General features: G+C 40.5%; 1 protein-coding gene across 1 annotated transcript; it reads left to right on the forward strand.

The window, feature by feature from the left end:
- Positions 1-6,228: 6,228 nt before the first annotated feature.
- On the forward strand, positions 6,229-15,902 carry LOC119735300 (protein turtle homolog B-like). Its single transcript, XM_038208998.1, has 10 exons — positions 6,229-6,307; positions 7,610-7,972; positions 8,492-8,818; positions 9,780-10,067; positions 11,200-11,220; positions 11,557-11,811; positions 12,202-12,357; positions 12,720-12,753; positions 13,058-13,116; positions 15,250-15,902. Exons 1-10 carry the CDS (start codon positions 6,229-6,231, stop codon positions 15,348-15,350), a joined length of 1,683 nt encoding a protein of 560 aa, XP_038064926.1. The 3' UTR covers positions 15,351-15,902.
- The last annotated feature ends 516 nt before the right edge of the window (positions 15,903-16,418 follow it).

A 16,418-nucleotide genomic window follows, 5' to 3' on the forward strand; every position in this document is an offset into this window, starting at 1 on the left:
CCAGTTCGCAATCTGTACTGACCATACTTGAAATATTTCACGCTAACTGATTTGATTTTCAGTGGAATAATTATGCATTATTCAAATGAGATATCGCAAGTTGTAAAATTATGCACCTATTAAATGTAAGTGGTACAGTAAGCTAAGTGCAAACACAACTCCCAAAAGATAAAAACACCCCTCCCCAAACAAGTAAATGATTAATCAGGTAATCTACTTGAATTGAAATTGTTACTGGAATATGTCTCTGTTTCTCGTTTTATAGATGAGGTGAAGAGGGCTGTACCACATCCAAATCCGTAAGTGTTGAAAAGCCATTTTTTTCGCCTGGAGCAAAATTTAAGATTGTTTCAATTCAGTTACAGAGTCTACCAAACGAACATTAATTGGTAGTTATTGTTTTATTATAAGATGGAATTTTGCGCCATTTGTTTTTGTTATTGTTTTGATTAAAACTTGACGCTGAATGCTGTGTGGCTTAATCGAACAAGGCCCGTATTCGTTTTGGAATACTGAAGTGACCAACAATTGTTTGAATGCTAAGATTTTCAGGTGTAAAGTATCACGCCTGGTTAAGGTTCTGAAGGAAATTGCTAACTTGTCCTTTGACTTTACATCTTGTAGTAAAGCGGATGCTTGCCCACTTGCCTGCTATGAATGTTTTTCTCATTTTTTTATTTTGAAAACAACTCTCACTAAATGTTCAGAATATCAAGTTCTCGGAACTTAAATGCTAGTATTTGTCTATCAGCATCCACTCTCTCGGATGCAACATCATTGCTCAGGGATGATGAATGGACGGAAAGAGGTCTGTGTTTGAATTGAAGTTTTATTTTAGTTGATTTCAGTGTCCAGATATTTGAGCGATTTGTCGTTTTTACTCTTGTTAAACCAGGAAAGTTAGGGTATTCAGCCCTTCGTACGGTCCGCCTCCAGCCTTCACCTACACCTACACCAACATGCAAGCAGTTGGTAAGAATGTCCTGTTGCTACCAAAATGGACACACTTTTGTCTCTTAGCTCTCGACTATTTGTATTTCTTTAATCCATCGATTAATGAAGTTTAAAGCCGATTGTCCTAGTAAATAAGCTAATCCGATGGCGTCAACATGTTGAAACACCGTCCAAGTAAATGCTTTCCAGTTTCCAACAATAATGCACGGGCCTGCCTGCAACTGATCCAACTTTTCTCATTCTTCACTTTTGGAAACACTGTAGATTCGGATGTCAATGCTGGCAAAAATGACGATGACCCCCCACCGGCGTACGACTGTGTGTCATCTCACGTAGCACTGCAGGCTACAGATGAAAACGAACAACTTTAGTTGCATATTTGACCGGAACTATAGCGAGGCACATGATGAAAAAATGCGCCAAGGTGCCCTACAACTATACTCTCTGAAATTATGCGGCAACTGATTTCAACTTGTTTTTTTTTTCTAAAATTTTGTTATAATTTTCCCGGATTTTGCTAACTATTTGAATAATATAACTATTTTAAATTTGTTTTTAACAAAAAACTCTTTTCTGTAAAACAAAAAAAGAAGAAAAAAAGCCAATCAACATTTCCTTAAAAAAAGGAAATACGATACTGCAGGTAACCATACCTTGTTCTACGAACGAAAAACTAAATCTTTTGTTTGATATTAATTTCAATTTTAAAGGGAGCATGCAACATTGGCAAACATCTAAAAACAAAACTACAAAATTATTACGAAATATCGAACTGGACTGTTAGTGAATGACAGTCTTGAGCATTCTGTAAATTCATGGCACCCGGTGTGCTGACGTTTTCACGAAAAGTGTTTTTTTTGTATCAATTTCCAACGCCGACCAGTGTTGAAAAACACTGACTTTTTTTCAAATACTGCTCCCAATTTCTCATATTAAGTTAGTTTGCATTTGTTTTTTGCACTCTATTACACACCTGTAAACGGGTACAAGCTTGCTAACAGAGTCCCTGACCTTACAACCTCCCGATAGCTACACATTTTTCCGTTTCGTCTTAAGTCGGGTCAGGGAACCAGACAACAAGAACATGATTGTTTATCTTGGGTCTTAGGATGTACGACCCCGAAGCTCCATACAAGTTAGTATAACACTATTTGCTACAAAATACTAACCGAACAAATTCATCCATTTCTGAAAATTGTAGCAGAAGTAAAACATGTTGTACATTCCTTCACGTTGAACTTCCATCTGGTTAGACTTGTGTACGTAGACGTCGCATTGTGTCACTTATGATTTAAATATAAATTAGCCACGTGTGTATTTCTTATATGCAATTATGTTTTCATCTGTATGAAAATGTCCTTTTTTATCATCTACGATTTTCCCAAAATCATGCAGTGTACTGCTGTTTTTGCCTTCTTTACAATATCATGCAACTTTCTACTCTGAAATGTCTGAAATCTATTGAACATATCTTTATAATCTGTTTAAAAAAATGCATTTCTGTAAACATTTGAAATGTCACGTGCTTTTCCTCGGAATTCGATAAATACTGATTGGTAACAATGCCAAATACTCCTTATAAGCCCCAGTTGACTAATTCAAAATGTCATCGTATACGAACTATGCAAAGTGAGCCCTCTCTTGGTCATGCACGAAGCTCATAGATGAGTCTGAACACGCAATCACGGTGCACTCGATGGTGGCCACTTTCAATGGAGAATGCATTATGACGGCTATAGTACTTGGATAATTCATCACTGTGCAGTTGGTTTGAACGGTACCAAAGCTACCCCAATGCTTTTGCCATTGAAAGGGACCAGACTTTTATTTGAAATTTTTATTCAACATTGACATCCGTTTAATAGACATCTAGTAATACATGTTCACTTTTTGTTAATATGTAATCTGGTTGTTATTTGACATGATTGGTTAAGACAATGAAATTCCCTTTTTCATTGGATTGTTATCAGCAATCCATTATTTAGAGCAATTTTTGATTAACTTGTTTTAACACATGATCAACTTTTGAAATATTGTTTAATACAAGGTATTTTGTGTACCTTTCAAACGAATCTTCTTCTATTTATAATATGTACAAGGTATACTAATATTAATTGTTCTATTAAAAATTGGTCCCATCAGCCATGTTTTTGGCCGCCGACTTTGTGCTCTTGAATAATAAGCCAGAAAAGATTAATAAAATCGTCGGTTGCACAACGAACCGGTGTATCTCGATTTTTGGCCAAATTGAGTTTTTGTCATAAAGGTTTTAATTTCATCTTAATGCTCATCTTCACAAAGTTTGATTCCGATCTGAGTTCTAATTATGTTAATGCTCCTTGGTGACGTCATAGCACTATGGGAATTAGCGTGTAAAGCGGCGTATCGTAAAACGTCACTTCGTGGAGAACGATTTCAGAGTTGTTAGAGATATACACCGCAGAGTCTAATTGTGTATCTCTAACAACTCTGAAATCATTCTCCACGAAGTGACGTTTTACGATACGCCGCTTAACACGCTAATTCCCATAGTGCTATGACGTCACCAAGGAGCATTAACATGAAAAGTGTGACATTAGCGCTTCACGATCCGACGTATTCCCGTATCTGGCACACGGCCTCTATACGCGCGTTGTATGAAATACTATAAACATGAGAAAAACAATCTGTCCTACGAAGTGCACAGTGACGTGTATCTTCGGAACCGAATTTCTTAAAACCTAATCAACTCAGATACACACGGATTGCATACAGTAAAGTTTAATCTATATGTTACCAAGTGGTTATTTCAAATGGGCTAAGGTGAAACTAAAATGTACGAAAATATAGCGGTAGATTTAATTCGAATTGTCAACTGGGTCGAGAATAAATTATGTGTATGCAAGGATTACCCGAATGAAAATGTGTTGCTCAGAAAATCCACAATAAGTACTAGAAAAAAAACGGCAATCAGAACTAGAAAATAACGACAATCAGTACTAGAAAATAACCACAATCAGTAGTAGAAAAAAACCAAGAAAAGTAGTGTTAAAAAACACAAATGCCCCGCAACCATGCCTATTTCCATGACATAACACCACTCTATTAACATCAACTTATCTGGGTCACATGGAACGTTCATTGACATCGTTATTGTTTTCTTTAGGTTATATGTGTAATGTATTGATGCCTATGATCCCCAAATGAATTTTGGTTTCTTGCTTTTCTGTTGGGAATTAAGTCATTGTATGTGATTCAAGCAAACTGACTGGACATTTTCAGTCTTAAGCAAGACATTTCTCAAAGGCAAATCTTTTGAGCATAATACTTTGAGCATTTACAAGACCTACAGAAGTTGCTCCCAGATCGCACCACAGAGGATGTAGAATCAATTTTTTTTGGGACCTTTAAACGGACCCTCGAACCCCATGCTGTTAGGCTTGTCGCTCATATTAGGGAGGTTTCGCAAGCGAACGGATACGCTTACACTTACGCTTAGCTATCCGTATCCGTTTTTTACTTACGTGTAGCGAGCGAGATATGCGTGCCGTCTGCACGTTTAGCGGATAGTGAGTTGCGTATGACGTCATACGTGCAGACGACACGCATATCTCGCTCGCTACACGTAAGTAAAAAACGGATACGGATAGCTAAACGTAAATGTAGGCGTATCCGTTCGCTTGCGAAACCTCCCTATTAGTTCTCATCAAGATACACACATACCATCCGATCCCCACTTTTGAGACGCGATCGACCCCCTTGGTGCCAACAGGCTTTTAGATGTAGGACCTATACCACTTTGCCCTGGCTTGATTTGTGCAGTGTTTTTTTTAGTTTATTTGCATAAGTTTTGTGCCGTTGCCAAGAATGGTGTAGGGCCTAACGGAACACATGGTGCCTAGGGCCTACGAAACACTCAACCCGGGCCTGCCAGTTCCTCTTTAATTTCTGGGAAATAAAACCTTTATGTGCGAATGATAATTCGTGGATTCGTGGAAGTACTTCCTACTAAGCAGGTGCAATTTTAGCTCAGAAACGTCGCTGATGGGGTAAAGTCTTGATTGTTACCCTGTCGGCGGTGCTACGTGCATTTAACCATGGAGGAACTTGGAAACTTCATTTTGACCGCTGGTTTTCGGCTTTATTCTGTTATAAGATTCTTCTTCAAAATACAATGAGACGGACCTACCTGAAATATTGATTTATGCTTCGGGAAAATTTGAGTTATCTATCCATTTATAAGATTGTCAATATGATGTAACTTAGTGAGAGTCACTCGCGCACAACACACACTATTTAGGCCGCTATGTTTGTTTGGATCATTTGCCTCGCTATGATTTTCAAGATGGCGTGCACTGATAAAGCAGCCTCGACTCCATGGACTAACTTCACTAACCCCTGGCCGTGATGTACACATAAACGATGCTGACTGGCTATTCAGAGCGTACTGCGCGCGCATTTCGAAGATTGCACGCCGGGCGCGCCCATAATGCGCTCGCGTGCTTTGAACGTCACGTCACGTTCGAAAATTGTTTGTTATTCTAAACTTGCGATGCCTGTACGATATGGATTATGGCAGCCTCGTTTTTCGCTAAAAAAACATTGTTTCTTCGGTTGTAAAGTGACGAAAGGGGTACATACATTTAATAGAAATCTTTGCTAAATAACGCAACGTCTAAACCTTTTATGTTGGAAAGGATTGATTCTTCAAATCACAACTTTCAACATTTTAAAGATGGCGACAGCACCTAAAACGGATAAACTGCAGCCTAATTATAATGTGCCATATTTTGACACATTTAAATTACACAATTCCAGGGGTTGAGATCGCGCAAAGCATGATGGGAAACAACATGGCGCAGCAAGATCTCGTACCCATGGGAACAAGGATGCTGATAAAGGTCTTTTGCTGCGTTCCCTTTCTTTTCATATGTGGCGCCATGTAGAGCGCCACATATTGTTCAATAAAGTCAATGATCATCTGTTTTGAAAAGCGTATTGTGGAAAGATGGTGTCTAGCCACTCCCTTCCCCTCTTTCATATTACGGAGGCGGGTGAGCGGTGACCACCCCCCCCCCTCGCCAAAAGGCTACTTTTAGGAACGGATGATAATGGTGACGCTCAAAATACCCTTGTTTAACGTCAACTCCAATCAGATGACCTTTGAACGCCATTGCTAAAATCTTCATTGAGGTACTACGCTGTTTTTTTCTCTTGGAGTAGCCTACGTCAATCGCTTTCGAGGCCAAATTCCACATTATTTTGTGTCCGCCTCGAAATAACATGGCTTCCAAAATGGCGTCCGTGACGTTCGCAGTAATACTGCTGGGTTTATGTGCTCGGATCTGCGAATGCTCACAGTTGGATGCAGAAGGTAAGTCGAGGAATATTATACTGATTACTGAAGCACATTTCCACATTACAGATTCATGGGTTCTATCCAAAACGGGAGCCCCCCAAAATGGTGTTAAATTTATGAACTTGAACACTGACAGAGGGTTGCTTATCTCGTGACTGCATGCATAGTCGACCTGACAGAAGACAATAATCATCCTTTAAAGTCGGAACATCATGGATTGTTCTTCCCCGAGTGTCAAACTCGGGATCATTGCAGGGCAGAAGTCGAAATGTAAACAATCAACATGTAATATTGGAGCGTGAATCTCCTTGCTTCGCGTAAAAAAAAACCCCACGAAGATGCATGTTCACACGTATTTCCAAACAAACAAACATACATACTGAGCTGAAATTATTATAGAATATAACCTGCTCTATGGTTATGTGTTATTTCCTGAATCGGCAAAAATGCATTTTAGGTTTTAGCAAACTGTGACACTTGTCAAAATGAAATGGCCCACAAAGTTTGTGTGGATGTGACATGCTCGGACAGATTGTGTTCGCATAAGATTATTTTTTTTCTAATGAAATCGTGCTCGGTCATGCATAAACGGAGGGTGCAAGGATGCCACCAATAGAAAGCTGATTTATAGCCATACATGATCATATCGTCACCGACACCACGAGCTGACACCCCCTGCATCACATGTGTACACAAAAAATTAAAAATTCAAATTTTCTTTTTTTGCCGATATTAGCAGTTTGTTTCATGAAGTTTTACATGACGAAGTTAAAATCGCTAAAACCATCAAAAATAAGCAAATTTTAATAATGAATTTTCTAGAAATGGGTCAATTCTTGTATTTTTTGTTACCACGAAGTGACTCTGCACAGGTTGTCAGTTCGTGAAAACCAAATTGTGCGTGTTTTCGGAGAGTGCACGCATGCAATAGCGTTAGAGAGTGTCAGTTCGTGAAAAGGAGAATTGACGTGCTTTAGGAGAGTGCGCGCACGCATGCGCAGTGTGTGCGCACACTCTCCCAAAATACATAAATTTTCGTTTTCACGAACTGACACCCATAGTCTTAAGAAGCCTAATACCTTTGGGGCCAACAGGTCAAAAGTCAAGGTCAATGTTACTAAAACAATGGAAATATTGTCAGCACGATTGCTTGAGATAAACTTTACTGAGGAACTTCAAATTTGGTTTGTATATGTTGCTCTTGGTAGTCTTATAAAGCCTATTGATTTGGGGCCGACAGGTCAAAGGTCAAGGTCACTATTGCTAAAGCAATTTTCCACTTTGGTTAGGGACACTGACTTTATTAAGAACTTCCAGAATGCCAGGGGGATTGCGCAAGTCTCACTTGCAGTATTTTTTTGTGTTTTGATCTTATTTGTGCAGTGTGGGGGCTTTTCGTGACCAAGACCCCTTCGGGACCAGTTCTAGAGGGTGATGAAGTCACGCTCACCTGTGCCTTTGACAGTGGCATTTTGGGATTTATTGAATGGCGGCACAGTCTGGATCGGGAAACATCGACCACTCTCACCGAGCCGACGCACACTACGGACAACACCGACTTGACCTTGAAGGGCATGTTCAGGAACCAGTCTGGTTGGTACCGATGTGCTGGGAACAGGTTCTTGGCAGACCCTTGGAACCCGAATCAGTTGTCTGATTGGACTGCTGTTGTGACCTACTGTGAGTAAATGACCATCTCCCCACTGCATCCACACCTAGACACCTACATTAAGGGTAGTCTTTTTGCTACTGCTAGTCTAGACCTATAAATTCCATTGTTTTTCTTCTATATTCATTGAAAGCGCAAGCTCAATAACCTTGTTCTTTAGGGATACCGAGACCCACTTGCAAGGTCCCAGTGTCTCGAGAGAGTATTTATGCTTTTCTTCAGACTTTGATCTCCTATTGTCCCTGTATTTTTTTTTTACTATCCACATTGAGATTGTACACGCCTAACATGGTAGACCTTTGCTAAACCGTGGACCATGTGGTCCTTTATGGCATGGTTCTATTTTTGATGCGCTCAGTTTCTCACATACACGCAAGTGTGCGTGTGAGATCCCTCGATTTTTTTTCACCTCCTAACGTGTTCCAGTATACTTTGGGAAGAACCGTTTTGTAAAGGATTTACAATTGAGGGCCTAACCCGTTGGTGGACCTTACTTGTTCTATTTTCCACCTCTTTTGTGTGTGACACAGATGGCCCTGAAATCAGCAATAAAGAAAGAACCTGGATTGGTGCGAACGACAACCAAACTGCAACCTTAGAGTGCATCATACAAGGCAATCCCCTCCCCAATGTCACTTGGTACGGTCCAAACGACACCATTATAACCGACGACACATTCCCTGACCGGATTTCACTGGAAGATACCATTTCCGGAGATGGGGTGTTTGGATATCATATCGTTAGTCGGATGGTCTTCGGTCCAGTGGAGAACAGCACGGATTATGGGATGTACAGGTGTAGGGCTGCCAGCAGCATCGGTACATTTGACGAGCATGAGATACAGCTGAAAGAAACGGGTAAATCTCTCTTTTGCTCATAGCTGAATCGGTTTCGGCTACAAAAACTTATTCTTGTTTTCCGAGGGTAAGACTAGAACTGGTCAAATTGCACGTTGTGGGTAAAAACTTTACATATAAATACGGGGTGAGTGAAAAAAAAAATCGAAATCCAAATGTTGGGATTATTGTTTAGTGAAGTTCTGCATGTAGCACTTTCAAAATCTAGAATATTAAAGTCCAATTCGTAAGCGTTCTTTTAGTACAAGAATCATTCAAATCACTTATGTACTTTGTAAGTTACGGACGTTTAAACACAACGACCGTCTTAAAGTTCTGACCACGGATCACAAAAAGGTGTGCGTTCTTTCAGCAAAACAAAAACAATTCACATACATCCCTTACTGATTTGTTTTCATTTTGTTGAAGAACACTTCCCCTTTTGTGATCTGTGGACAGAACTTTAAAATGGTGGTTGTGTTTAAAACCCTCTGTCGAGGGTCCATGAGATGAATTTCACTTTGTAACATATTAATTTTGTGCAACTTTACACCGTTATTTAATGTATAAATACTATTTGAGGCACTTTTTTGGTTAATTTATTGAAAAGCGTACTTATAATTCTTCAACCAAGGACACTGGTGCTGTAATGTCATTTCAGGAAACAATAGTTCAGTGTAAGGGTATTCTGTTCTGATTGTACAAGCCCCAAAATTGCTCATTGAAAACATTTGTGAGAAATTTGTGCTCATTTTCTTACTGCTGCCATGTACAGACAATACGACGAATCACCAGAAGAAAGAGCAACTTGTGTAACTGAAAAACGTTAACATTGATATTTATGCCTGAAATGACATAACACATTTGCTCATGGATATGGTCATTTGCATTAGCATAAAACCAAAAAGACATCAAAATATCTCTAACATGGCCAAAAAAAAGAGAGACTAATTGTGTATTCTATTTTTATGTGTAAATCTAGGAAATCCTGAACCCCCAAAGGGACTTCAGGTAGATCACGCAACGGCCGACCATCTCTGGGTCAAATGGAAGCCGGGATACGACGGAGGCGAGAAGTTAGAGCATTTGTTTTCCAACATTCGCAACATTCCAGAAGAGTTTGATCCACTTGCCTGGATCTCAATTTGGCCTTATTCTGTTTCGGAATCTTACTATGACCTCCAACCAGACACTCTCTACCAAGTAGCAGTGTATGCAACCAACAAGCATGGCTCCAGTCCTTATGCGACTCTGATTGTGCGCACAATCCGTGAGTAGCCATAAGTCCACAATGGGAAAGGTCACTGGTTGCTTTTTATTTTATCATAGAGGACCCGGCTTCGGATATGTGTTTAAATTGCAATAATCACACAATTGTTCAGTAGATGAAATATATTCTGGATGTTCTGTATTTATTTGTGATATACCCGTAGAGGTTCAGATAAATGCAACCCCAACCCAACTTAACCTAACCCAACCCAACCCAACCCAACCCAACCCAACCCAACCCAACCCAACCCAACCCAACCCAACCCAACCCAACCCAACCCAACCCAACCCAACCCAACCCAATCCAACCCAACCCAACCCAACCTAACCCAACCCAACCCACTGAACCCCACCCAACCCAACCCAACCCAACCCACCCAACCCAACCCAACCCAACCCACCTTAACCCAACCCAACCCAACCCAACCCACCTTAACCCAACCCAACCCAACCCACCCAACCCAACCCAACCCAACCCAACCCAACCCAACCCAACCCAACCCAACCCAACCCAACCCAACCCAACCCAACCCAACCCAACCCAACCCAACCCAACCCAACCCATCCAACCCAACCCAACCCAACCCAACCCAACCCAACCCAACCCAACCCAACCCAACCCAACCCAACCCAACCCAACCCAACCCAACCCAACCCAACCCAACCCAACCCAACCCAACCCAACCCAACCCAACCCACGCACACTATGAAAACTCTTCCAACCCAAATGTTTTCTATGATTCCCTTTAGTTTTCTCTTCATTTTGCCACTGTTAAACCTAACCCCCCAATGCCTCTAAACCTGTTTTCAAGAGAAGGGGAAACATTGTGTGGACGTGGGCAAGTCCACACAACGTCGCTGCTATACCTGGTTTATGTGGACTTCTTTTGTTCGGAAGTCCACAGAGAATGTAATGCTCATACACCCATACATGCATGTGTATACGCACACATAAATGTTTAAACAGTGCCCCTAGGGTCAGTTTGGGTGAGGACACGACCCCCATCCCCTCCCCAAAACATGTTTTTTTTTTCGAATGTACCAAACGTTTTGCCATCAGCTGTAAACGAATGCAATCTGCTACTGAGCTTCAAGCTTACGTACATTTTTTCTTCCATTTTGTGACGTTGCAGCCGGATATCCGGATGAAATGGGTAAGTGTTTGATCTCAGTGCTTGTCTTTTTTGTGTGCGAGTACGCGATCCACTCAAATTTCAGACACAACACTTTTAAACTAATAATGTAAGATGTTATTATTATTACGGAAACTGGTACCTCAGAGAAACATTCGCATAGACTTGGACATAATTGCATAGGGTCCCTTTTTATAAATAATTAATGAAAACAATAAATTTACAATTTGAAAAAAAAAATACTCTGTTAAAGTGAAGTGAGAATATTTTACTTTAGCGCTTGAATGTCAAGAGATGTAGATTAAAACATTTTCCAAATTAACGTTTTCATTATAACTGCTTACTCGGATCTCTCAGGTATAACAGTGTCATACATCCAGGCACAAGGTAAGTTTGTCATCGTCGGTATACCGGAAGACGACGACGCCGGAACCTGCCTACGACTTGAGGTACATGACGAAGCTCAAGGGGAATGGGTGAGTCTGAGGCCAGACCTGGACTGCATTCAGCATGACGGGGACTTCCTGTACTCCGGCCCCTATCCCACAGACCACTTCCGCTATCTATACTGTCGGGACGACGTGTGCGGTCACTGGTCTTATGTTACTGTTGGTAAGCTATGATGTGCGTCTGTGTACACATGTCTATTGGGAACACCTTAAAACTTCTTTTCTAATCGCGGACATGTAGGCCTACACAAGTGAGAACAGTCCTCAATTGGCAATATGTATGAAAACCAATGCTTATTTTCAGAACAAATTCTTTAATACCTTCTTCCACCGAGAGTGATTATGTACAGCAAAGTTTACCTGAGAAACAAATAAATAATTACTTTGAAGTCAATTGTAATGATAATTCTATGGCAAATTACACCGATCAGTAGTAGCGGGGGCTGAACAATGTTACACCTTTGGATGCCACAATAATGGAATGGCCCTACAGTCACATTAAATCTACTCATTCTCTCCACTTTCATTCACAAACTGTTTCCATGTACCAAAGTCACACCGACAGTCACTCCACAGCCCACCCGTCCCACGGTTGCCACAGGTGATGATACGGTGATCATAGCTGTGTGCGTGGCTGCGGCCATTTTTCTCCTGCTAGTGGCCATTGCATTTTGTTACAAACGCAAGTGCTGCAGCGGTAAACCTCAAGGTAAGCTTAATGAAATGAAAAATACACTTCGTAGTCGTCAAATATTGAAATGAAATTATATAGCGCATGTGCTGACCATCACTGAAATAGTTTTAGTATACATATTTTCTTTTTCGAGGATTCATTATTCATAAAGTTCGACTCGGAATCCAAAAGTTGGGGAGTGTTTCTCTATTCGAAAAATGTATCGACAGTTATAAATGAATCTTTCCAATGTACATTGTGCAGAAAGATAAGCCAGCACACAATTTCGGACAAAAGAAAGAAGACAGTTATTGAGGTAGACAAATTTATTCTGGATCACACGCAACTTTGTGAATCCAAATTGTTATTGGAACATTTTATCTGTTCTTGTGTTATAGATGAAGTGGGGAGGACTGCGCTACAACCAAATTCGTAAGTAATGAAATGCCGTTTTATTCGCATGGGCAATTAAGTAAAGATTATTTAAAACAGATACAGTGTCTACCACACGAACAATACATGATAATTAGTATATTGATTAAAACGTGGCACAGAATACGGTATGGTTTAATTGGAAACCCTAACCCCCTTACCCCCCCCCCCCCCCCAATGAATCGCCACTGATCAGGTATAATCAATGGGAGGAAGGGGTACTTGCTTTGGTTGGCTTCTTTATTAATTGATGTTAGGGTCCAGATACTTGAGCATTGTGTCGTTTTCACTCTTGTTAAATCAGGACAGTTGAGGAATTCAACCCTTCGTACGACCCGCCTCCAACCTACGTGCAAGCAGTTGGTAAGAAGTGCCTCTTGGCCAGCAAAATCGACCCACTTTCGCCTCTTATGTCTTTAATACATCGGTTAACAAGGGAATACATGTGTGCTTGGCAGATTTGAAACACTATGTTTAAGACCAGTTTGGAAACTGGACGCTGATAATGACTCGCGTCTTAAACATAGTGTATAAAACTGGCCATTTATTTCCATCGATCAATGCACTTCTATTCAAAGTGTAAAAACAAGTAAAACAATATAAATTTCCAACGATTTTGTTCAAGAATTTTACTTCATTTTTTTCAGAAACATCCCTCTAGCTATGTAATGGTATTTTCCTCTAGCGCGTAGTCCTAAACAACTCCTTATATGGAGATTGGCGCGCGCTTGACGCGCGCTGCGCGATGTGGCGCAGAACGTAGCTATGCCAGTGTAGTGTGAATGTAATTCTTAGCACTTTGAAATACTGACTCATTGCTTGTATTGCGAGTGCCTAATTGAAGACTGTATGTTCATCAACCGATAAAAGTGTAAAAGGGACCAGATTTTATGGGAGTCAAAATTTCATGTGGCAATTGAAAAGCCAGTCGGTGTTTTATCAACCGCTTAAGACCAGTCACGCAACAGGCTCTCCACCAATAGGAATGGGCAGTGTTGGAGGTCTCTAGGCCGGCCTCGGCCTCGAGGCCGATTTTCATGGCCTCGGCCTCGACCTTGGCCTCGGAGGTGCATGCAAGGCCTCGGCCTCGGAGCCTTCCGGCCTCGGCGAATCGGTCGAGGCCGGCTCGAGGCCACTTATTTTGATGTGTTTTCTATTCTAATTAATTTAAAATTTTTACCGTATCAAACCCTCGAGATTCTGCCGCAGTGGGTTCCGTGAAACGAACGCATATACAATGAACCTGAAATGGTTGCATTGAACGTACTCACTGTACGTAGCATCTTCGCCTAGCCTGCGCTTCAGCTTTCCACGCGCGTGCAGGCGTTATAACTGTTACCGCGTGCCAGACTACATAAGTCTGGCACCAATCTCATTTGCGTACAATAACATGTGGTAGTAGACTAGTCTGGTTGCAGTGTTGTACACAATTTTCTCGTTTCGCCTCTGTACCCCGACCTTTAAAAACGATTTGCGGCAAGGTGCGGCAAGCTTAATCATAACTTTTTATAGGCCACTGTTTCAGTAAAAGTCTGAACTTCCTGGGTATGATCGAGTGTACTAGTTCTCGCCATTTTTTTTCTTATAAAGATATGATAAAAACAATCACGATTTATCAAGTAGATTTTATTTTTACACTGTGATTTAAATGAAAGTTCCGGCTCACACGGTAATGTTTGGCGCAAATGGTCGATATGGAAAGCGCGATTTCAGAATTCGTTTTTCCATCCAAATAGAATGCAAAGTTCTGAATGAATGTTTTAATAATAGGAGTCAGTATTCCTCGTGGTACCAGGATCTTTTTTTTGGTACTTTTAGAGCCATGTTGATACTTATTACATGTATAAGCACGGTTTGAAATTGACTAATTTTGCGTGGTTATAGATATACGGCCAAAACCTCTGGACTCCCTACCTCTTGCCATGATCTTAAAATTCTTCGAAGCCATTGGATTCAAATCGGATGATCCGAGAATTCATGGTCATTTTGATGAACTGAGTGATATCATGCACGCATGTTCCGTGTTGCCGTGTTGTTTGGAGCGGGATTGGCCATTGTCACACTTTGTCTGGTACCGCGGTATTAACAGTGATAATGCGTGGACACTTATCCCGTTGTGTGGAGCGGGATTGGAACTATGCTTTGCCCGTGCGTAGCGGCGGGCCGTCTGGCATTGTCTGGTCGCATCGAGGTGTTTGCTCGGCGCGTGCCTGGACAGTGCGAAGGTCAGGGGGGGGGGGGTGTCGTAACTTTTTGGTTATGAGTGGTAAAAACCTGATTCTAAAATCAAGTTGTTGTTTATTTAATGGGGATTCCTATGATATTAAGCATTTTGATAGGTTTTGAAAATAAGATTTATAAAACATGCTAAAAGTAAATGATGTAAATCTTACAGAATAGAAACTCAAAATGCTGTCTAGTTTCCTACAATCATAATGAACGGGCTTGCCTAAATAACTGATCCAGCTTTTCTCAATTTTCACTTTTGGAATGCAGAACTGGAAGCCGAAAATAACGATGACCCCCCACCGGCGTACGATTGTGTGCCATCTCACGAAGCCCCGCAGGTTACGGATGAAAACGAAGAGCAAGTCTAGTTGCCTATTTGACCGTACATGGAGCAAGGGAGACACATATGACAAAATGCAGATGTTACCCTAGGGCGTCTTACACCTACACTCTTTGAAATACTGTGGTTATTGATTTCAAATTTGGTTTTCTCTCACATTTTCAATCATTTGCCTGGATTGTCTAACCGTTTTGAATAATTGAACTATTTCCCATGCGTTTGTATACAATTTTTCTCCAAAAACTACAACAAAAACCAAAACAAAAAATCCACGATTCAATATTTCCTGAAAAAGGAAGGAAATACGACCACAAATTGTTTCTACGAATGTCTGATTATTTTTTTTAATTAAAGTTTAATTTTTACTTCATATTAAACTTACATTTGGATGTGCTTTTGCATGTAGACGTTGTGTAACTTGCGATTTACGTAATAGATTAGGGACGTGTCTTTCTTCTTGATTCGCATTGCATTGTAAATATAATATGTATTACCGAGACTCCATCTCGATTCATTTACATTTAGACCAGTGGTCTTTTTTGATAAATACCGATTGATAGCATTATCACATGCTTACTTGCAAGTCCCATTTGACAAATTCACAATTTCATCTTATGAACAATGCGAAGTGAGCCCTCTTTTGGTCATGCACGGATCTCATAGACCAGTCTGAATACACCTTCACTGTGCACTCAAGAAGGCCCCCTTCAATGGCGGTCTCATTGTGACAGCTATTGCTTAGATAATTCGTCACGGGGCAGTTGCTTTGAACAAAAGCTAGCCAAATGCTCTTGCCATTGAAGGGGGCCCCAGACATTGTATTTAATTTGGTTTAACACTAACATTCGTTTGATACAAATTTAATATATACAGTGTATTTTGACATGTTTGGTTAAGTTATGACAATTTAATTTGCCCTTTATATTGGATTGATCCCCTGTCCAATGTTAAAGCAATGTTTGATTAACTTGTTTTACATTAATATGATTAACTTCTTTTGCGTATAATACATGTATATATGAGAAAAATTAAAATTGTTATATTAAAAGCGGTCTCGTCAGATTCCCAACACCACTCCTCCATTTGTGTTATCTTT

Source organism: Patiria miniata, unplaced genomic scaffold (assembly GCF_015706575.1).
Source record: "Patiria miniata isolate m_02_andy unplaced genomic scaffold, ASM1570657v1 HiC_scaffold_29, whole genome shotgun sequence".
Classification (NCBI taxonomy): domain Eukaryota; kingdom Metazoa; phylum Echinodermata; class Asteroidea; order Valvatida; family Asterinidae; genus Patiria; species Patiria miniata.